The sequence below is a fragment of the Lutjanus erythropterus genome, chromosome 5, assembly GCF_056507025.1.
Source record: "Lutjanus erythropterus isolate fLutEry1 chromosome 5, fLutEry1.hap2, whole genome shotgun sequence".
In the NCBI taxonomy this organism is placed as follows: Eukaryota; Metazoa; Chordata; class Actinopteri; order Lutjaniformes; family Lutjanidae; genus Lutjanus; species Lutjanus erythropterus.
In genome coordinates, this window is record NC_139321.1 from 21,705,884 (window position 1) to 21,729,791 (window position 23,908).

The 23,908-nt window shown below is 39.8% G+C and overlaps 1 protein-coding gene across 10 annotated transcripts in view; it reads right to left on the bottom strand.

Moving 5' to 3' along the window:
- LOC146326785 (protocadherin gamma-C5-like) overlaps positions 1–23,908 on the bottom strand; it is a 233,111-nt gene that overhangs the window by 175,168 nt on the left and 34,035 nt on the right. For 2 of the 10 annotated variants that reach the window (XM_084719208.1, XM_084719194.1), the window contains exon 1: positions 14,787–17,177. The exons of 4 other annotated variants lie outside the window; for them this stretch is intronic. In XM_084719208.1, the coding sequence (XP_084575334.1) occupies positions 14,787–17,162 (2,376 nt within the window). In that variant the 5' untranslated portion in view covers positions 17,163–17,177. Of the gene's footprint in view, positions 1–8,562; positions 11,006–14,786; positions 17,178–20,448; positions 22,886–23,908 lie in introns of those variants that run through there. 4 more of the 10 variants (XM_084719195.1, XM_084719209.1, XM_084719191.1 and 1 more) reach the window with 4 other exon arrangements.

Below are 23,908 nucleotides of genomic sequence, written 5' to 3' on the forward strand. Positions count from 1 at the left end.
ATTTCTCTAAAACAAAATTAAGCTACCCTGTATATTCAAAAACACTGAAAACTCAATGATGCTTGTGTAAATTAAAATCAGACATGCCATTAAACTGACATACTTTTCTGTCATTCTCCAATATTGTAAACCTTACTGCTTAAAACAGTGTTCTTGTGACCCAGATTTAAAAAAAGAAAAATTAAGAACTGTGCGTTTTTTCCCTCTCCTCCCAAGGCTGAAATTAGGAGCACAAAAGAGCCTGCAGCTATAACACAAAACAGGAATACACATGAATTCACATGGGAATACTTTTGATGACAAAACCTCTCTGCTTCACTACCATGACAGAGTAGCAGGCAGGAACACACACACACACACACACACACACACACACACACACACACACACACACACACACACACACACACGCACACACACCATCACCACCACAACCATGTAACTGTTGTATAAGACTCTAACTACTGACCTGAATGCAGCTCCAATCTATGTACTTTTCAACATTATTACATGTAAAAATATTTAGTATTCTGTTGTTTATGTGACTTTAAAAATGTTTTTCTTTCGTACTCTTGTTCTTCCTGTGCTATTTGTGTGTCTTGATGCTAAAGAGACCTGATAACTGAGAGCCGATCTAATGGTCTGAAAGAATACATTATTAGGATTCTTCTACTTCTATTTATGTTTCATAACTATTGTCAAATTGATGTTTTATGCAATAACTGTGTTTTTAAAAAGAACCATTCTTTCATTTCCATAGGTATTCCCTAATTAAATAATATTAAGGACTGTTTTAGTGGTGTTTGTATTGAATAATTAACTATTTACTTACTGATGTCTGCAGATTCAAATGCAACATCTTTAGGATTGTGGAATAAAATGGATTCATTCAAATGTCACAGGACAGTGATCTATCATAACTACAAGTGCCTGCAATTACACACATATGCTGCAAGGAAAGATTGCATTGTCCACATTTGAGGTCCAAGCAGAGAAATAAGAGGATCTACATTAGAGGAGGTTCACCTGAGTTTTATTTATCAGCACTTTGCATGTATTCAAGACTTTGATAGGGTGCAAGTTTTATATTCCTTGTTATTACAGTTGCCTTGGATTTTTTTATATAATTGAAATCAGTATTGGTTTATGTTATAGATGTCCTTCACTCATTTCCTTTACCAGTTCTGGGCCAATGGAAAAGTAAAACACAATCTTCTTTTAAAGTTTATTTTCCATCAATACACAGTCAGAATCTGGTTACATATTGTTCAATTCAGAATGTAGTGCAAAGCTGTAGTATGTCTCTGTCACACAACAAATCATGTTATTTTGTACAAATATAATGTGGCATTATCAAAACTTGGCTGGAGTGTATTCCATGTCAAAAATGGATAATATCTTGCACATAACAAATCGTGTTATTTTGGGCAAATATAACATAGTATTATCAAAACTTGGCTGCAGTGTATTCCATGTCAAAAGTGGATAATAAATAAACGCATGAAGGCTGTTTTACACAAAAGCCTAAACAGAGGCTGAGAGAAATATACCACAGACAAAACAAGATAAACAGCTCAGACTACATCATCTGCATCAGATATATTGCTATCAGAAGATACAGTGACAGAGCGTTAAAAAAAGATCTACCATGCATTTCAAATGCAGCAAATGAGACACACAATAGGTTATATCTCTCTCACAAAGGGATACTGATGCAAACTTTTTCAGCTTGAAGAAAAAAATGCAAACAAAACAGATGACTTTATTTATGATACAATACTATTTTTTAAAAATATTCCAGAAGACTATCTACAAAGTTAAGATTTCAGTCTATGGCCAAGGCTGGATTGTGGGTGATGAGGTTCAGGTTATACAAAAATCCAAAATTATAAAACACATTGATTCACTGACAACAATATTCATGCACATACAGAAGCCCTGAGAGGCAAGTCAGAATGAAGTTTGGTGGTCCATTTTCTAATTGTGATCTAAAGAGTTTTCTTTCATGTGTTTATAACTTGAGAACAGATTTTTTTTTCCTTCAGGATAATCTTTCCAAGTTCCTTAAATATGTTTTTTATCTGTGGAACAGGTGACATAAAAATACAGAAAAAAACAACAACTGCTGATTTTTTTTTTCTCAACCACAGTCAGATTAAACATTATTAATGTCTTCATTCTTATTCTTAAGTCATAAACACAGGAAAGAAAAAATAGGTCAGACTAAGAAACTGGATCACCATATTTTTTCCCCCTCATTTGCTTCTCAGGGCTTCTGTAGGTACAGGTACTTCCATAGAAAAATGTTGAGATTTTTAACATAAGCACAATATGTATTTTTCTACCAATACTATACAACCATGGAAGAAAGAATGCAATAACTAGAACCAGACAGAACATAAGTCGTCCGATATTATCAGCAGACATTGGACTATCATGGCTAGATGGGTCTATATTGGTATCTGTATATATATTGTCTCCTGTGTGCTGATATGAAACCTTTTTTTGACAAAACATAATCCTAATAGCCTGCTTGTTTGTTTGTTTGTTTTTTATATGTCATTGTTTTTCTTAATTCAAGTTTATTTTAGTTCTGTTTTTGTTCTTTTATATTTATAGTTATTTGTAATAATTTAAAAAACCAGGGAAACTTTACTGTTTCAGTACTCTGTCATTCTGGATAATAAAAACTGTTAAACATTAAAATATTCTGCTTCCATTGTCAGTGTTTGATAACCACATATGAGGGATCAATGCAATATCAACATCAGATTTTTGTTTCACTTCTTAATAGCAAAAATCCCTTATTGGTCAGGCTCTAATTATAAAATATTTGACAGTCAGAGGGTCCAAATGAAATTCACCGCAGAGGGATTATTTTACAACATATTTACAACGTGTTCTGTCAGAGTCTCACTGTATCACGTAACAAGGATGCGGTGCACCTGCCCTCACCTTCAGAGTAGCTCTATCTGTGCTAGCGCGCCTTAGGGTGCTTTTTTGATAGGCTGCACTTCTTTTCTTTAGTGTGTCAGTGTCTGTGTTTGAGCCGAAACGAAAATCGCCTCTCCACGACCCAGTGGTCAAGAAGGAATCATACCGGTCGTCTTTCAGCAGTGTCCCGCAACGGCTGAAATCTGTAAAACTAGGGGGGCAGTAGGCCGGGGGGAAAACGGGGAGACTAGCCGCGGTTGAACGGTAAACATAACCCCGCCGGCACAGCTTAAAATAAAACACTCCACTGATTAAGAGGATGAAAAGAGAGGAAACGGCCGCCAGAGCGATGATCAAATAGAGCGTTAAATTATCGGTGTCCTGTGACTCATCTGCAAACTCAAAGAGTTCGTTTAAAACAGGCAGCCCGTCTCCAATTATTATGCTAACTGTAACAGTAGCGGATAGTGATTCGGGCCCGTTATCGGTTACTAAAACTAAAAGAGTTTGTTTCGGTTCATCCTCCTCCATGAATGCTCGCACAGTTCTGATTTCTCCTGTATGCAGACCGACCATAAAGAGGTTGGGCCGCGTTGCTTTGATTATTCTGTAGGACAGCCAGGCGTTATGGCCAGAGTCACCATCCACAGCTACCACTTTAGTTACCAGGTAACCTTTAGGCGCTTCAACTGGCACCATATCTTCAGCAATGAACCCGGTGGTTTGGACGGGATATAGGACAACAGGTGCATTGTCATTTTGGTCCTTAATAAAAACGTTAACCGTGCAGGTGGTGGAGAGAGGAGGGTCGCCTCCATCTCGAGCGGTCACCTTAATGTGGAAGTGAACTGACTGCTCATAGTCAAACAGGCGTGATGTGAAGAGCTCCCCTGTCTCTGAGTTGATGGTAAGGAAAGAGGACACTTCTGACTTTGTGTCCCTTGATATTTGGTACAGTATTTTAGCATTGGACCCGTCATCAATGTCCTCTGCTTTGACTTTCATCACAAACGTGCCAACGGGTTGGTTTTCCAAGATGTTGGCATCGTACTCGCGCTGCGTAAAAGTTGGGGGGTTGTCATTTATATCATTAACCACGATTGTTATAACTTTGACACCAGAGAGTGAGGGAGAGCCCGCATCAGTGGCAGTAACTGTGATGTTATACTCTGACTGAAACTCTCTGTCTAGTATTCCATCAGTCACCAACATGTAATAGTTTTTGACCTCTGATACAATTTTAAATGGAACATTGTCTGAGATTGTACACGTGACGTGCCCACTGCTCCCAGTATCCAGGTCATACACATTAATCAGAGCAACCATAGTTCCTGGCTTGGAGTCTTCAGCCACGTTAGCAGAGGCTGACTTTATTTCTATCACAGGTTTATTGTCATTTACATCAGTGACGTCAATTATAAGTTTGCAGTGAGAGGCCTGACCACCTCCATCTTTAGCCTGAACATCCAGTTCATGCGTACTAGCCTCTTCATAGTCAAGAAGACCTGCCACCCGAACTTCTCCATTCTGAGCGTTAATCTCAATAACTCCCCCTAGCTGGTCTGACAGGTGACTAAAAGAGTATGTTATCTCTCCATAAATTCCTTCATCCAGGTCCGTGGCATTAAGCGTGGCTATGACAGTCCCTATGGCCGAGTTCTCTGGCACAGAAGCTTTGTAAACTCGTTGGCTAAAAACTGGGACATTATCATTGGCGTCCAAAACACGGATATAGATAGAAGCAGTTCCTGATCTGACCGGATTCCCGCCGTCAATCCCATTGATTTTCAGTACATGTTCAGCTTGTGCCTCCCGGTCCAAGGCTTTTTTAAGAACTAGTTCAGGATAAGCATTGCCGTTTATTTGGGTGCTCATTTCCAGTGCAAAGTGTTCATTCGGGCTCAGTTTGTATTCACGGATTGAGTTGGTTCCCAAATCGGGGTCATGCGCGCTCTCCAGGGGAAAGCGTCTCCCCAAAACTGTGGATTCGACTAAATCTAGTTTTATCTCCCTTGCGGTGAACACCGGGCTGTTGTCGTTTATATCTGCAATATCCAAAACTAAGCTGTATGCTTGAAGGGGATTTTCAAGCAAGAGCTGATACTGTAGACTGCAGACACTGGCTTGCGCGCAGAGCTCTTCTCGGTCTATCCGCTGGCTGATCAAAAGATTGCCTGACGCAGTGTCCAGTTCACACAGCTGGCTGGTTCCTTCTGCAACAACACGGGCTCGACGAGCACCAAGCTCCGTCGAATCCAGCCCCAGGTCCCGCGCAACATTCCCGATAACCGACCCCCGCTGCATCTCCTCTGGAAGGGTGTAACGGACTTCTCCAAACGAGACGCCAAAAACGAGGTTAAACAGTAAAAAATGCAGCGACCATTTTAAGTTTATTCGCTGGTCCATTATTAAACATGCTTTCAGAGACCAATGTACTGTCGACATGATTGCTAAATCCTACACATAAAAATATCGACTGAAAATGCAGCTGTAATCCAACGGTTCCCTGCTTCTCTAGCCGAGTTAATCATGCTCTATTAGGGAAGCTGTCAGCTTGGATTCCTCTCTCTCTCTCTATCCCCATTTCACCACTACTCACACACACACACAGACTCTCTCTCTCTCTCCGTCTCTCTTGAACTTTCACAAACACACATACACAGTCTCTCTCCTTTTCTCCCATACACACCCACACATAGACGAATACGCATGCCTACACAGCCCTCGGCTCTAACCCAATACTCCAGTTCCACTGGCACAGATAGGATGAAACACGACACAGCATCCATGAGTCACTGAGGCAGACATTATAAAAGAGCGTCACCAAGAGACTGGGATGATAATTACAACAGTGGATGGTCTGCTATAAGACACATGCATTACATTTACTGATGTTTCTAATACCTTCTTGCACTGCAGATAAGACCAGGCAAAAATCAGGATATGGTTACTTATTACACAAAATGAATTTTTATGTTTGAAGCAAAAAGGGGTGGACACAGTGAAAGCAACACATGCACAGTGTAGAAATGCAATCCTATTGTTGCCATCAATAATACCTTCATACAATGGTATTTTAAGGCTGTCTAATGGACAGGAGTGAAAAAAGTAAAAAGGGCCTCAGCAGTGGGTCACAAGTGTGCAGAAAGTTGTAATGGATTTATGGTGAGACACTTTGTTTAGACTAAAATAGTTTTATTATGTTACTTTAAGTTCAAGCACTACAACTAAGTAATAACACACAAATAACAATTAACAGTTTAGCAATCTAGCGCACATAGAAGTCAACTAGTTTTCTAGCATGTACGGCAGCCTGTGACACTACATTGTGTTTTCTCCACTGGGAGGGCACTCTATCATGTCTTATTCACCACAGGAGCATTCAAGAGGGCTTTTACAGCTTTTTTTCAAAATTGGTGCCACAATGGAAGGCAAGTGCCCCACTTGAGACCACCAGTGCCTTTGTATATGTTGCAATGCTTATTTTTTGTTGATATACTCAGAGGTGTGCTGATTAATACATGTGACAAATTAATTTAACTTTCCAGACTATAGTTTGTGGTGCTCTACTGTTATTAATTACACTGCAGTGAAGCTGAACACACTCACAGGATAACTGTGGGGATGACAATGGAGCCCAGCTTGTGTACACATACATACACACACACACACACACACACACACACACACACACACACACACACACACACACACACACACACATGCACACACACACACAATCTTACATTATAAAAAGGCCCATCAGGAAGTTCATTCAAGTGCCACTGAGGAAGTTAAGCTGTTGATCCACTTCTACAGTGCAATTAATGAGCTTGCTCACCCAAAAATCAAAGCTACATGTATTTCTTCCATCCCGTAGTGTTGTTTATCCATCTAGATTGTTTTGCTGTGAGTGGCACAGTTTTGAATATCAGCTAGTGGAACTATTTCCTTTCTACCATAGAAAAAAGGCAAAGTTTATACATTAAACTGCTCACAACAAGGTCTGATGGTTATCTTGAGTAACCATTCAGGTCATGATTTCTGGAAAGAGATATTGCTGTTGAATTTTTTCAAATGTTTTTTTTTCTTCTTTGTTATTTTAGCACTTTAAGCACAACAAGCAGAGTTCAATAGATGGCATATATCTCCACAGCTGATGTCGCCAAAACTTGGCAACTCACACCAGAAAGTAATGTATTTTTGATTTTGGGGTGAACTGTCCCTTTAAATTACAATCTGGTCTATGTCCAAACAAAAAATAAGTTCACTTGAAACAGAAAGATAGGACTGCGGAAAATATCACTGGTGCCAAATGGAAAGCATCAAACTGCAGGAATCTCACACCCTGGACATTACTTGATTCAGATGATACAGAGAACTCTACAGAGAAATCTGCCCCCAAGCAACCAGCACAGTTTCTGCCCACATGCAACCACACTCACAGTCAAACTAGATATACTTTTGTATCAAATAAATACTGAATTGAGTGCAACATCATTCATACAGTAATATGGAGCAGTGAATGCTGTCGTAATAAGCATATATAGTTGTATGACATTCAGACTTTAAAAGTTTTCCAAAGGGTAAGGTTGCTTTTTATTTTACCCATATCACCTATGATAACTACAGACTGAAGTAAATAAATGATGTGAGCTCAGAAGGCTAAAGTTGACTTTAAAGCAGGATGTTTTTTTTTTTCCACTGGACATGTTCTATCAGTTCTGCTTAACATAGAGATTTACAGTTACATACACAAAGTAAAGTGTTTGAAAATTGGTATGAAATACCTATTAATCTTACTAAGAAGAATACAGGGTTAGTGCTAAACAAATGCATAGAATAATTTCACTTATGTAATGGTCTAATTTGAGAAAAGTTGACATAAGTTCAGCAAATAAAAGGGTTATGTAACATGATCAATTTTTCAAAGATTAGACATGTTTTTTCATTTTTAATTAGAAATTAAGTATTAAAAAGATTTATTTCAGTTGTGTGGGCATTGTGAGATATCTGTATGTGCAAGTAAAAACTGTCCAGAATAAATGTTTAGTAAATCTTTGACCCTAACCTAATGTCAGAGGTTGTGTTGACAAAACTATAAAAATGTTCCACATGGGTAAATTATTATTTATCCAAAGACACAGGTGTAGTTAAGATTGTCACAATCTTTTTTCATTTGTGAAGAACATATTTTTCATTTTCTGTCTTAAGCAAATGTGACATGAAACTCTAATTTCCTTCACAGGTGTCATCTAAAGGACTTCCATTAAACGATTGTTAGCAGGGACCTATTAAATGGAAATGATCATGTCTATTATTAAAAATAAAACAGTTTCAGATTTATAATTTTATATAGCTGCCAATCTGAAAACATGAAACGCAGCATGGGAAAAAGTGGGAAGTCAATATAAGACAGAGGTCAATAGGCCCAAACAGAGATGAGAAATCTGGTGTTCAGCACCAAGGACAGAGAAACGAGACAGAACAGTCAAACATTTCAGTAATGATAGTTCACAACAGTGTGTGTGTGTGTGTGTGTGTGTGTGTGTGTGTGTGTGTGTGTGTGTACGCGCGCGTTGGGATAATTTACATATCTGGTATATATGATATGAAACATGTGCCTACCTCGGGCGACTCATTACAGTCCCCAAACGCATCTGCAAACTCAGTAGGGCTTTTCTTTAGAGTCTCATCAGCAGGCAGTGTGTTGTCATTGTAAGACGTCACAAACTTAAAGTCACTGGTTCTAGAACCTGTTGTCAGGTAGGCGTCATAATTGTAAGCGCTGCGTAAAGTTCCTGTGCCGTCAACATCTGCGTAATTAGGAGGGAGATAAGCGCTGGGGATGGCAACTGCTCCATCAAACAACAGTCTGGGCTTTCTCCTGCGACAAAACCTCACACCCACGATGATGATAATGAAGGTCAGGAAAAACGTGGACACAGACACCAGAGCGATGATCAGATAAGAGGTCAGTTTGGAATTCTTCTCATCATAAGAAATATCCTTCAGTTCTGGCACCTCAGCCAAGTTATCAGAAATAAGTAAATACATGGAACAGGTGGCAGAGAGAGACGGCTGTCCGTTATCTTTCACTGACACAATAAGGTTCTGTTTCATGCTGTCAGATTCAGAAATGTCCCGCTGTGTCCTGATCTCTCCGCTGTGGACACCAATACTGAAAAGGCCCGGATCAGTGGACTTTACTATATGATAAGACAGCCAGGCGTTCTGGCCGGAGTCCGCGTCCACCGCTATCACTTTGGACACCAGAGAGCCTCCGTGTGCAGCTTTGGGGACCAGCTCGGTCATGAAGGAGTTGCCCTCCGGGGCGGGGTACAGTATCTGAGGAGAGTTGTCATTCACATCAGATATGAAGACACTGACGGTCACGTTGCTGCTGAGCGGAGGAGAACCGTTGTCTCTGGCCATCACCTGGACTTTAAAACTCCTGAACTGTTCATAATCAAACGACCTCACAGCGTGGATCACCCCCGTGTCTCCGTTAACAGACAGATAGGAGGACACCGGGGCACCGTTCACCTCACCGCCTAACAGAGAATAAATCACTGTACCGTTTTGTCTCCAGTCGGGGTCTCGAGCAGTAACGGAACATAAAGTGGAGCCAGGTTTGTTATTTTCACTCACATATGCGCTGTACGACTGTTCCTCAAACACAGGCGGGTTGTCGTTGATGTCTGCTACAGATAACTGAACTGTTTTAGAGGAGGACAGAGGTGGAGAGCCCTCGTCAGTGGCAGTGATTGTAATGTTGTAATCAGACACTACTTCACGGTCCAGTTGTCCTGTGGTCACCAGAGAATAATAGTTTTTAATAGAAGGAACCAACTTAAAAGGGACATTTTGTTGAATGGAGCAGCGGACCTGTCGGTTGCGCTCAGAGTCTCTGTCCTGCACGTTAATGATGCCCACCTCTGTACCAGGTGAGGTGTCTTCTGGTATGGGATTCACCAGTGATTTCAAATTGACTACAGGGGCGTTGTCATTCATATCAGTGATAGAAATTATTACCTTAGCATAAGAAGATAGTCCTAATCCATCTTTTGCTTTAACGCGTATTTCAAATGATGTGGTAGTTTCATAGTCAACTGTGCCAATTACTCGTATTTCACCTAATTTTCGATCAATACTAAATATCTTCTTCACATCCTCAGTAACATGTCCAAAGTCATACGTCACATCTCCATTGATCCCCTCGTCTGCATCAGTAGCGCTCACTGTGACCACTACAGTATCTACAGGAGAGTTTTCAGACAGACTGGCTTTATAAACGGCCTGGCTGAACACTGGGGCGTTATCATTAGCATCCAGCACAGTGACGTGTATGACTACTGTACCTGATCTCTGAGGAGAACCACCATCTAGAGCTGTAAGAAGCAAATTGAGCTCCTGTTGTTTCTCACGATCAAGCTCTTTATCAAGAACAAGCTCAATTGTGTTTCCATTAGCAGCCAAAATGAAATTTTCATTCTTTTTTAGGCTGTATTGTTGAACTGAATTCTGTCCTACATCCGCATCGTGCGCCTCCTCTATCACAAAACGAGCTCCCCTGTCTGCAGACTCTTGAATTTCAAGATTGATCAATTCTTCGTCAAACTGTGGCGAGTTATCATTAATGTCTTGAATGTGAAGAGTAATCCGATGGAGCTCAAGAGGATTCTCCAGCACAAGCTCGTGTTTTAGGATGCACGAAGCCTTTTCTCCACAAAGCCCCTCTCGGTCAATCCTGTCGGCAACAATCAGTTCTCCGTTATTCAGGTTTATGTCACAGTAACGTTTGTCGGTCCCATCTGTGTCAATACGTGCCCTTCTGTTAGAGAGAGCGCCCGTCTCCAGCCCGAGATCCTTGGCTACATTTCCAATAACTGATCCTCGTTTCATCTCCTCAGGAAAAGAATAGCTCATGTCCCCATATGCGCCCTGCAACCAAAGAAGGAGGAAATACAACCCGCACGTCTGAAACCAGGTTGTTTTCGAATCCATCATCAACGATGAGTTCCTAAAAGATCGAAGAATAAAGCGAAAAAATGCTCCTGTTTAACCACGTAACACGAACAGCGACTGCGATCCCACGGTGAGTGTCCCTCCCTAGACACAAGAGCACAAAAATGTATGTCCACACCAACGGGACTGAGGAATTCAAATATCTTAAGACTGGTGTATAGCGCCACCGTGAGTTAAGTTACATAAAAACAGCGAAAAAAGAAAAATAAAAGAAACATTTCAAATTGGCTGTGGCTGTTTTTAACTTCGATCTGTATGTGCACATACAGATAGTACAACTAATAGGCTACGTATAAGCAGCACTTTAAACTGCAGTTATACATGAGGGTCACATCAGGAAATAATAAACTAACAACGTCAAAAAAAACAAGTCTTACAGTGTATTGATAATGCAGACTGATGGCATTGTTCAGGCTCTGAATTTTACTGATGTGTTTTGAATTTGATGTCTTGTTATTGTGAGTATCCAGTCTTGTTTCTGTGCTTTAGACATTGATTTCCTCACACAGTGATCAGCCAGTCATGTTTACTATAGCATTGCTGCATACACTTAACCTAAATAAACAGCCGGTGTATTTCCTGTGACCCTGTGAGGAAACCTGGTGTAGTGTTCCCAGTATCTGGGTATAGTAAGGATAATGTGCTGCTCTGAATGAATATTTTACACTGGATATCACAGGCATACAATGTTTAGCCTCAGCTGCTTGTACGCCATGATCAGCATGGTTGATTGCTTATACTCTTTTCACCTGTTGGTTCTTTTACTTCTGCTGTTGTCTTGTTGGTGCTGTATATTACTGTTGACTATAGTGAGTAATTTTCAGAGCTTGGATAATTTTATCACTGCCTTAAAATGCAGTAAAGTTTCATTTTCCATAATTACTTTAATAATAATTTACACATCTGGGAGGTTGTAAACATTTGGCATATGTAGCACCTTCATCTGTGGTTGGATTTAAAAGGTATATGGTTGTCTGTCATAGCTAGAATGAAATTTAATTTATGTAGTTTGCAGAGTTATCATTTACATATTTACAAGTTAATCTTAAACCACTGACAATAAATGCACTGAATGTAACTGTGTGGTTTTATCATCACATTAACTGTCATTCAGACTTTCCTCAGAGTGGTTTATTCTGTCACATACTGGGGAGAAATGAAAGCACTACAGCTGAGGAGTTTATGGGGCAGAATAAACTAAAGGTTTCTGAAAAAAACCTCAGTCTCCATCCTGTTTCTACTTCAAGTTTGGGGTAATCCACCAAGCATATAAACTCTGACATGAGGGTAGAATCGCCTCACAGCAGTGCTCTGTTTACTCTAACAAGTAGTTGTGACTTTTAGATTTCTGTTTTGAGTTTTCTTTATTGATTGCAGTCTTAAGATATAATGGTAGTTTGAATACATTGTGAAACCTACTGCAAAAATCACTATGTTTGCAACGAAACCCAGGAGGAGTGAGAGACATTCAGCTTTTGCCCCCTCTTGTTCTGATTCCTTTCTAGGAAAATTAGACTTCTGCATACAGTAACGAACATATTTTTATGGAAATGCATCAAAGACCAGCCTAAAATCTTGTAATATAAGTAATTCCTGCAAACTTTTTTAGTCTTCAAGAATTCACACTATGAAGAGGGTCTGAGGGGGGACAGAATGATAATTTCACATTCAGATTCAAAATATGTTTTGAATGTAAATTCAGAACAAAGAAATCTCCTTTTTTTGTCCGAGATGCTTTATGCAGATAAATTTAATGTTGTGTTTTGTCTCTTGTTTAAGCAAAAAGGGCACGACCCTTAAAGACCACCTTTACTGATTATACTACTACAACCTGATATAACATTGGTGACTTATGGTGTTTAGAACGGCTTACCACACCACATGGACTAAACCAGACTTTGCCTTCTTCTGAAGAGAGGAAAATAAACTCCTTCATACCATCACAGAATAGAGGTACAGGGTGTACTACCACTTTGTGATGGACTTTCAACAAGACAACGGCAGATGCATTACAGATGTAACACTTCTTATACAAAAGACCAGAAATAATCAGAACAGGCAGCACCTGGCAGAATAGCCTTCTAAAAAGTAGTTAAGACCAATCACTTTAAGCCCAGATGTTCCACAGAAAAATAATCAGGCACAGCAGATACTAAAACCATTATACTAGAAATACAGCTATTTGGGTTACCTGGTAGGGAAAGTCACTTATTCTGTCAGTACATAGATTGTAGACAGATCTGTAATAAAGTCTAAAGTATTAAAGAACAAATGTATTATTGGTCCACAAAACAATGACAAGTCTGGATCTCCACAGGTGAAAACAAGGACTGGACAAAATAAACATGTGATTCACAATGTTTTGAATAAAACAAAGGTCATTGATTGAGCCATCACAATCCCAGCAGAAATGCCCACAGTGCAAAACGACAAACTCCAATTAGAATGACAACTCTATCAGTTTTTTTTTTTACTCGACATTTTGTATTTCATAATCACGGTGGTAAGAGCAGAGAGAAATCTATAACAAAACTCAAATACATGGACAGCCAAACACACCTGTTAAAGCATGGAGGATAGGATTGAAATGTAAAGATCTACAAACTATAGGTAATGCCATCCACTTAAATAACCAGCAAGACAACAAATCGTTAATTAATTAATCGTAAGACCACTTGTGGTAGAAACTTCTGATGAAAGCAATGAACAAATGAGACACAATCCAAGCAACAACAGACCTCTGAGACAAATGGCACAATATTGCAGGTGGATTAAGTATATGTATGCATAAATGCATAACAAGTGAGATATTTTTAATTTGGTTTTATCTTTTGTAGAGGGGAGAGAAATGGACAAAGATGTATCAGAAGCTCTTAGCGTACATGTCTCATAAGGAAAATGACATAGGATAGCATATATGGACACAGATCTTTCTTCTGCAACAGTGATCACATGATTGTGTGGTAAATGAACTCTAACATTAAAATAAACTTAATGTACTTGACAAATATAGAATCTGCCACAATTCATCACAAAGTAATTCGCATTGTAGCCCTCTGCTCCAGCTAATCAGTAGATTAGTGGTTAATTTTAGTGAAATGTAGTGAAATTATTTGATAAATACACTTGTTATTGATGTCTTTCACATGTTAGGAGATAAGATATTATTTTAGTGAGAAATTAAAACCAAGCATTTGATGGTAGTACAAGAACAATCTACGTGAAAATAAGTATTATATCATAAAATTAAATATATATATATATATATATATATATACTTATATATATATATTTGACCGAACAAACTTTTCTCTGCTGACTTGGAAAACAAACGTAACATTTCTGAGACTAATTAAAACCTGCACTAATAAGCTGTACGTGTCAGAGGCTTACTCAAATGAAACAAGATTAAACAGCTGAACACAATAAAAAATAAACTAATACCCTCATATAAATCCTCAAAATAAGACAACAAAAAATACTTTAACGAATGAATCTGCTGTCACACCATCTTTGAAAAAGAAAGTGAAACACAATTTTGGAAACGAAAGAAAAAAAGGTTGGTAAAGATACAAATTGGTTACACAAACTTGGGCATACAAAATAAGAAAACAGACAGGACGGAATGCAGACAGATAAAAAGACGGACTCAATATAACAGTGGCGCACGGCGCGAATTATTACGCAAGTGAGTTTGGAAATTATTCGGCTATTAACTATGCAACTGATTAAAAATTGTTTAAAATGAAATGTGTTTGAACTTACTGTGTTTGTAAACACAACACTTTCACTGTCAACAAAATTGATACCCTGTGTATTCATACCTCTGAGGACGCCTCCAATTCTCCAAACGCATCTGCAAAGTCTGATGGACTTTTCCTCAGAGTCTGGTCAGCAGGCAGTGTGTTGTCATTGTAAGATGACACAAACTTAAAGTCACTGGTTCTAGAACCTGTTGTCAGGTAGGCGTCATAATTGTAAGCGCTGCGTAAAGTTCCTGTGCCGTCAACATCTGCGTAATTAGGAGGGAGATAAGCGCTGGGGATGGCAACTGCTCCATCAAACAACAGTCTGGGTTTTCTCCTGCGACAAAACCTCACACCCACGATGATGATAATGAAGGTCAGGAAAAACGTGGACACAGACACCAGAGCGATGATCAGATAAGAGGTCAGTTTGGAATTATTCTCATCATAAGAAATATCCTTCAGTTCTGGCACCTCAGCCAAGTTATCAGAAATAAGTAAATACATGGAACAGGTGGCAGAGAGAGACGGCTGTCCGTTATCTTTCACTGACACAATAAGGTTCTGTTTCATGCTGTCAGATTCAGAAATGTCCCGCTGTGTCCTGATCTCTCCGCTGTGGACACCAATACTGAAAAGTCCCGGATCTGTGGACTTCACTATATGATAAGACAGCCAGGCGTTCTGGCCGGAGTCCGCGTCCACCGCTATCACTTTGGACACCAGAGAGCCTCCGTGTGCAGCTTTGGGGACCAGCTCGGTCATGAAGGAGTTGCCCTCCGGGGCGGGGTACAGTATCTGAGGAGAGTTGTCATTCACATCAGATATGAAGACACTGACGGTCACGTTGCTGCTGAGCGGAGGAGAACCGTTGTCTCTGGCCATCACCTGGACTTTAAAACTCCTGAACTGTTCATAATCAAACGACCTCACAGCGTGGATCACCCCCGTGTCTCCGTTAACAGACAGATAGGAGGACACCGGGGCACCGTTCACCTCACCGCCTAACAGAGAATAAATCACTGTACCGTTTTGTCTCCAGTCGGGGTCTCGAGCAGTAACGGAACATAAAGTGGAGCCAGGTTTGTTATTTTCACTCACATATGCGCTGTACGACTGTTCCTCAAACACAGGCGGGTTGTCGTTGATGTCTGCTACAGATAACTGAACTGTTTTAGAGGAGGACAGAGGTGGAGAGCCCTCGTCAGTGGCAGTGATTGTAATGTTGTAATCAGACACTACTTCACGGTCCAGTTGTCCTGTGGTCACCAGAGAATAATAGTTTTTAATAGAAGGAACCAACTTAAAAGGGACATTTTGTTGAATGGAGCAGCGGACCTGTCGGTTGCGCTCAGAGTCTCTGTCCTGCACGTTAATGATGCCCACCTCTGTACCAGGTGAGGTGTCTTCTGGTATGGGATTCACCAGCGATTTCAAATTGACTACAGGGGCGTTGTCATTCATATCAGTGATAGAAATTATTACCTTAGCATAAGAAGATAGTCCTAATCCATCTTTTGCTTTAACGCGTATTTCAAATGATGTGGTAGTTTCATAGTCAACTGTGCCAATTACTCGTATCTCACCCACTTTATTGTCAATACTAAATATCTTCTTCACATCCTCAGTGACATGTCCAAATTCATACGTCACATCTCCATTGATCCCCTCGTCTGCATCAGTAGCGCTCACTGTGACCACTACAGTGTCAATAGGAGAGTTTTCAGACAGACTGGCTTTATAAACGGCCTGGCTGAACACTGGGGCGTTATCATTAGCATCCAGCACAGTGACGTGTATGACTACTGTACCTGATCTCTGAGGAGAACCACCATCTAGAGCTGTAAGAAGCAAATTGAGCTCCTGTTGTTTCTCACGATCAAGCTCTTTATCAAGAACAAGCTCTATTGTGTTTCCATTAGCAGCCAAAATGAAATTTTCATTTTTTTTCAGGCTGTATTGTTGAACTGAATTCTGTCCTACATCCGCATCGTGCGCCTCCTCTATCACAAAACGAGCTCCCCTGACTGCAGACTCTCGAATTTCTAGATTTATCATGTTTTCCTTAAATTGTGGTGAGTTATCATTAATGTCTTGAATGTGAAGAGTAATCCGATGGAGCTCGAGAGGATTCTCCAGCACAAGCTCGTGTTTTAGGATGCACGAAGCCTTTTCTCCACAAAGCCCTTCTCGGTCAATCCTGTCGGCAACAATCAGTTCTCCGGTATTCAGGTTTATGTCACAGTAACGTTTGTCGGTCCCATCTGTGTCGATACGTGCCCTTCTGTTAGAGAGAGCGCCCGTCTCCAGCCCGAGATCCTTGGCTACATTTCCAATAACTGATCCTCGTTTCATCTCCTCGGGAAAAGAATAGCTCATGTCCCCATATGCGCCCTGCAACCAAAGGAGGAAATAGACGCTGCACAGCTGAAACGCGATGATTTTGGATTCCATCGTCAAGCATCAGACGTTAACGAATCGACACAACAAACACATAAATCACATAACACAAATACCAGCAGCAATTCACCGTGATTGCTCTAAATCTCGACCACGCAATGGGCGTACAAGACTGACTGTCCACAAAGGATAGAGGAATGAACCCATCTAAAGGCTGGTGTATAGCGACACCGTGAGTTAAGTTCAACAATAACAAGGATTACAAAAAACCAAACAAAAACTTTTGAAACTGTTCTTGGCCCACATAACGTCTTTCACTATCCACCTACGTTGAACAGAAGGTCCATTTACTTCCATATTTACAATTTTTGTTGCGCTCACCCACAATCTGGACACCAGTTGCTTCAAGTACTACTGTCTATGCATTTACTTCCGTGCGTCCAAGATCGACTCACAACTATGTCAAGAGTCAGCATGCACTTTCTTAAGCAAGACTTAAAAAAAAAAAAAAAAACATAATAAGCAATCTACATACAAAATAAGTCCTGTAAATTATTAAGTATAAAGTACTGAATAACAATTAATATGGAAAATAATCTTTGTCAAATACAATAACATTGAAAATTGCATTTTTTTCCCCTTTATTTGTAACTGCATCCCAGCTGTAAATAAATAGCAGGCCAAATCAGTGGATAATCCTGTTAATGGAGGTGCTAATTATATTTTATTTTTTCCACTTTATCACAGACAAATTGCTGCAAAGAGTAGGTGATCGCCATCTTCCCTGTATGTGGTCTGGTAAAATATGTTAAACTTAAATGCTGTAATCATCATAACCATGATGTGTGCATGAGAAGGTGTGAAACCTTGGAATTTGTAATGCTCAGAACTTGGTTGTGTTAGGCTGAGTTGACGCTTTGGCACAGAAACATGCAGATGTATTATTGTATGTGTACTTTGTTTACGGGAAGCTTGCGGTCTAAATGTACTATAAAATAAGATATGGCTGCAATGGGGTGTCACTGCTGTATAAAAACAATTCATATATATTTTTGCAATTACATTACAATCAAAGCACACCTAAGTCACCCTGCCATCATATCACAGGGATGTACATGTTTAGTATACTGAATACTACTGTCTAAAGATTGAGGAAGATAGTATCTACCCATAGAAATTGCCTGCATTTATTTCACCACTTGATACTGGGATTATTATTATTATTATTATTATTATTATTATTTTATTCTTTTTATTGATTGCAGTCTTATTTCAAGACACAACAATAGTTTAATGCTACGCATATGAAAGCTGGACTGTCTTTGACCCCTCTTAGCCTGACACCTCAGAAACAGCTTGAACTTGTGTTGACAAAAGTTTCATTCTTCAAGTTAAGAGCAGGTGGCATGAATTAAATTTAACTGTGCTTAAACTCAGACTTGAAACAACTATTGTATCAAATGGCAGAAGACTTCAAACAACTAAGAGAAAACTCAATGCAAAAATAAAAAACTCAGAAAACCTGCTGTAAGGGACACACTTTTAACACAATTATTCAACATAAAAGCTGAATAATACTGATAATATACAAGTGTTACCATTTTTCATAGTTATTACAGTCGTTTAATCTTACTATGACATATATGATGAAGAGAAAATAGGGCCTACACCTCCAAGTCATATCTTTCTCCCAAGAGATGGAAAAAAATAAAAATCACCTTTCAGAAGCTCACAGAAGACAGATCCAGGTCTGACAGTGAGAGTCCTCTTAAAAACACATCTAACAGACAGTCATAATGTAATAAAGGCTTTTATAGTAAAACAAAAGGCTGCCTCAAGGACTAAGTCAGCACAAGGGCTGATGACATTTCCATGGGATAACCAACTCTATTGAAACTGACAAACTGAAATTAGCATACAAATAACTCATTCATTTTTCTCACGATTTACTGTGGTCAAATCAGACAATAATCAAAGACAACAAGAGAGGCCAATTTAGCATACATGTTTATAAGAGATGACTGGCTTTGAATGTAAAGCCCTACATTGCCCAGGCAGTGCGTCCCACCATATATGCAACTATTACACAACAATAGTATATCTAAGAAGGTTTTCAGTAATCCAGCTCTTGAGATATATAGCAGTCTGTTGGTTATCTTGATATCATATTTCCCTTGACTATGGTATAGAGAAAGATCAGTGCTTGCCAAAAATATTCAACAACAAAGTCAACAATGGTAAATGACATATGGTGACAAATATGGTCAGAGACATAATCACCACTGCAACAATCACCATATGACTGTGTGAGAGATATAATGTATTATTGACAGTATATATATTGATGTTAATTACAAAGACTCAGTTACATCAAACACCATATGTTGCTATCAAGCTGATAAGTATAACAGATATTATTAACAGACAGTGTACTGCGATCAAAGGATTTGTTTCTGTCAAGATTTCAGGGCACTATAGACAGGTTCGTTTGTGAGAAAAAAACAGACTACACACAAACAACAGATTAAGAAACAACACCTTACAAAGTCAACTCAATATATCATTTCTCATGCAGGCCATACAATGTCAACAACAGGAAATGAACAACTGATGATCAGCTCCAACAAAGTGTTGCGCTCATAGAGAAGCTTTAAGATGTACCACATAAAGGTTAAAAATTTTACTTGAAAATGACACCAAAAGATGCATAACATCATTGGTAGTTAATCACAATTCATTTGACAAATCTGGCATTGCTCTATGTGTGAAGTAAGCAAGCACCATATCTAGAACACCCTGATTTGCACAAATAATTTGTCAACACCAAACATACTAAAATGTAACATGTCATGATTTTTTCAGTACTGAGGAGCTGCAGATCTCATCTTAAGTGTCTGTTCTTGTCTCAGTAAAGTATGGTGGTTGCACAGACCAAGCAAGTTGGTGATTATGAAATGCATTAGTGAAGTTTGTCCATACCAATGACACCTGGATGATAAGAAACTCAAGTGCATTGAAAAATGGAAGACAGTTTACCATTATGAACTCTTCTGAAAGATTTAGAGAATGATGGAAAAATACTTAAAGAGAAACATCCTATAGTTTAAATTGAAATAGATTTAAAATTTTAAAAAGGACTGTTTTTTCATTTTGTACGTTTAAAGAAATTCAAACAAAAGAATCCCCAGAGAACTATTCTAAACATTTTTAAGGAGACAAACAGCTACATTTAAGAGAGGTAGGTGGGATTTTATGTATATGAAAAGAAAACAAACACTTGAGAAAAATGTTCTCAAACTTATTTTTGTGAATAAACTTCTATCACTCAGGTTATTCATACCTCTGAGGATGCCTCCAATTCTCCAAACGCATCAGCAAAGTCTGATGGACTTTTCCTCAGAGTCTGGTCAGCAGGCAGTGTGTTGTCATTGTAAGATGACACAAACTTAAAGTCACTGGTTCTAGAACCTGTTGTCAGGTAGGCGTCATAATTGTAAGCGCTGCGTAAAGTTCCTGTGCCGTCAACATCTGCGTAATTAGGAGGGAGATAAGCGCTGGGGATGGCAACTGCTCCATCAAACAACAGTCTGGGCTTTCTCCTGCGACAAAACCTCACACCCACGATGATGATAATGAAGGTGAGAAAAAACGTGGACACAGACACCAGAGCGATGATCAGATAAGAGGTCAGTTTGGAATTCTTCTCATCATAAGAAATATCCTTCAGTTCTGGCACCTCAGCCAAGTTATCAGAAATAAGTAAATACATGGAACAGGTGGCAGAGAGAGACGGCTGTCCGTTATCTTTCACTGACACAATAAGGTTCTGTTTCATGCTGTCAGATTCAGAAATGTCTCGCTGTGTCCTGATCTCTCCGCTGTGGACACCAATACTGAAAAGTCCCGGATCTGTTGACTTCACTATATGATAGGACAGCCAGGCGTTCTGGCCGGAGTCCGCGTCCACCGCTATCACTTTGGACACCAGAGAGCCTCCGTGTGCAGCTTTGGGGACCAGCTCGGTCATGAAGGAGTTGCCCTCCGGGGCGGGGTACAGTATCTGAGGAGAGTTGTCATTCACATCAGATATGAAGACACTGACGGTCACGTTGCTGCTGAGCGGAGGAGAACCGTTGTCTCTGGCCATCACCTGGACTTTAAAACTCCTGAACTGTTCATAATCAAACGACCTCACAGCGTGGATCACCCCCGTGTCTCCGTTAACAGACAGATAGGAGGACACCGGGGCACCGTTCACCTCACCGCCTAACAGAGAATAAATCACTGTACCGTTTTGTCTCCAGTCGGGGTCTCGAGCAGTAACGGAACATAAAGTGGAGCCAGGTTTGTTATTTTCACTCACATATGCGCTGTACGACTGTTCCTCAAACACAGGCGGGTTGTCGTTGATGTCTGCTACAGATAACTGAACTGTTTTAGAGGAGGACAGAGGTGGAGAGCCCTCGTCAGTGGCAGTGATTGTAATGTTGTAATCAGACACTACTTCACGATCCAGTTGTCCTGTGGTCACCAGAGAATAATAGTTTTTAATAGAAGGAACCAACTTAAAAGGCACATTTTGTTGAATGGAGCAGCGGACCTGTCGGTTGCGCTCAGAGTCTCTGTCCTGCACGTTAATGATGCCCACCTCTGTACCAGGTGAGGTGTCTTCTGGTATGGGATTCACCAGCGATTTCAAATTGACTACAGGGGCGTTGTCATTCACGTCAGTTACAGAAATTATTACCTTAGCATAAGAAGATAGTCCTAATCCATCTTTTGCTTTAACGCGTATTTCAAATGATGTGATAGTTTCATAGTCAACTGTGCCAATTATTCGTATCTCACCCACTTTATTGTCAATACTAAATATCTTCTTCACATCCTCAGTAACATGTCCAAATTCATACGTCACCTCTCCATTGACCCCCTCGTCTGCGTCAGTAGCGCTCACTGTGACCACTACAGTATCTACAGGAGAGTTTTCAGGCAGACTGGCTTTATAAACGGCCTGGCTGAACACTGGGGCGTTATCATTAGCATCCAGCACAGTGACGTGTATGACTACTGTACCTGATCTCTGAGGAGAACCACCATCTAGAGCTGTAAGGAGTAAATTGAGCTCCTGTTGTTTCTCACGATCAAGCTCTTTATCAAGAACAAGCTCTATCGTGTTTCCATTAGCAGCCAAAATGAAATTTTCATTTTTTTTCAGGCTGTATTGTTGAACTGAATTCTGTCCTACATCCGCATCGTGCGCCTCCTCTATCACAAAACGAGCTCCCTTGACTGCAGACTCTTGAATTTCTAGATTTATCATGTCTTCCTTAAATTGTGGCGAGTTATCATTAATGTCTTGAATGTGAAGAGTAATCCGATGGAGCTCGAGAGGATTCTCCAGCACAAGCTCGTGTTTTAGGATGCACGAAGCCTTTTCTCCACAAAGCCCCTCTCGGTCAATCCTGTCGGCAACAATCAGTTCTCCGGTATTCAGGTTTATGTCACAGTAACGTTTGTCGGTGCCATCTGTGTCAATACGTGCCCTTCTGTTAGAGAGAGCGCCCGTCTCCAGCCCGAGATCCTTGGCTACATTTCCAATAACTGATCCTCGTTTCATCTCCTCAGGAAAAGAATAGCTCATGTCCCCATATGCGCCATGCAACCAAAGAAGCAGGAAATACGCGATGATTTTGGATTCCATCGTCAAGCATCAGACGTTAACGGATCGAAACAACAAACATAAATCACATAACACAAATACCAGCAGCAATTCACCGTGATTGCTCTATATCTCGACCACGCAATGGGCGTACAAGACTGACTGTCCACAAAGGATAGAGGAATGAACCCATCTAAAGGCTGGTGTATAGCGACACCGTGAGTTAAGTTCAACAATAACAAGGATTACAAAAATCCAAAGAAAAACTGTTCAAACTGGTTGCAACAACATCACTTTGTCTACTATTCCACTACATTAAACAGAAGATAAATTTACTTTCATCTGTACAACACTTAAAACAACAGTTACCAACAATCTATGCAACTCACGAAAACAGTTGCAACAGTTAATACTGTGCATTTAGTTCAATGCATCCAAGACTGGGTCAAATCAAGGTCTCTGAAGACGGCATGCACTTTTTAAGCCACACTTTAAAAAAAAAAAACAGGATTAAATATGCAACCTATATAAAATAAGTCTGGTAAATGGATAAGTATAAAGTATTGGTAATGAATAACAAGGATCCTGAAGATACTGTGGTAAACTTTCTTAATCTGTATATTAATCAGCCATCAGCACACAGCAGATCTAATCTTCTGATAATCCTCTAAAAGGCGATGCTGATTTTATTGTTCTTTTCCATTTGATCACAGAAACATTTCAGCAAGGAATAGACCAGGTGCCCATCTACCTTCCCTGTATGTTGTCGGGTAAAATCTGTAAAAAATAAGGCTGCAGTCATCATAACTGTGGTGTACACCAGAAGGTGTAAAATGCTCAAATTTTAACAGTTTGTTCTGCTTAGAATTTGGTTGTTTTAGGTTGCAGTCATGTTTTGGCAAGGAAACATGGAGATGTTTTACAGTATACAGTAAAACATCTCCATATGTATATATAAGTACTTAATGTACTTAATGCTGTTTTAATGAATTGTAAAAAAGACATGGCTGCTCTGACCATTAATATACATGTTTACAACTTTTAGGTTATTAGAATCACCCCACACCTTAGACATTTTGTCACCATATCACAGGGCAGGACCGGTTTTATATACTTAACACTGTTGTTACAGGAGGATTTG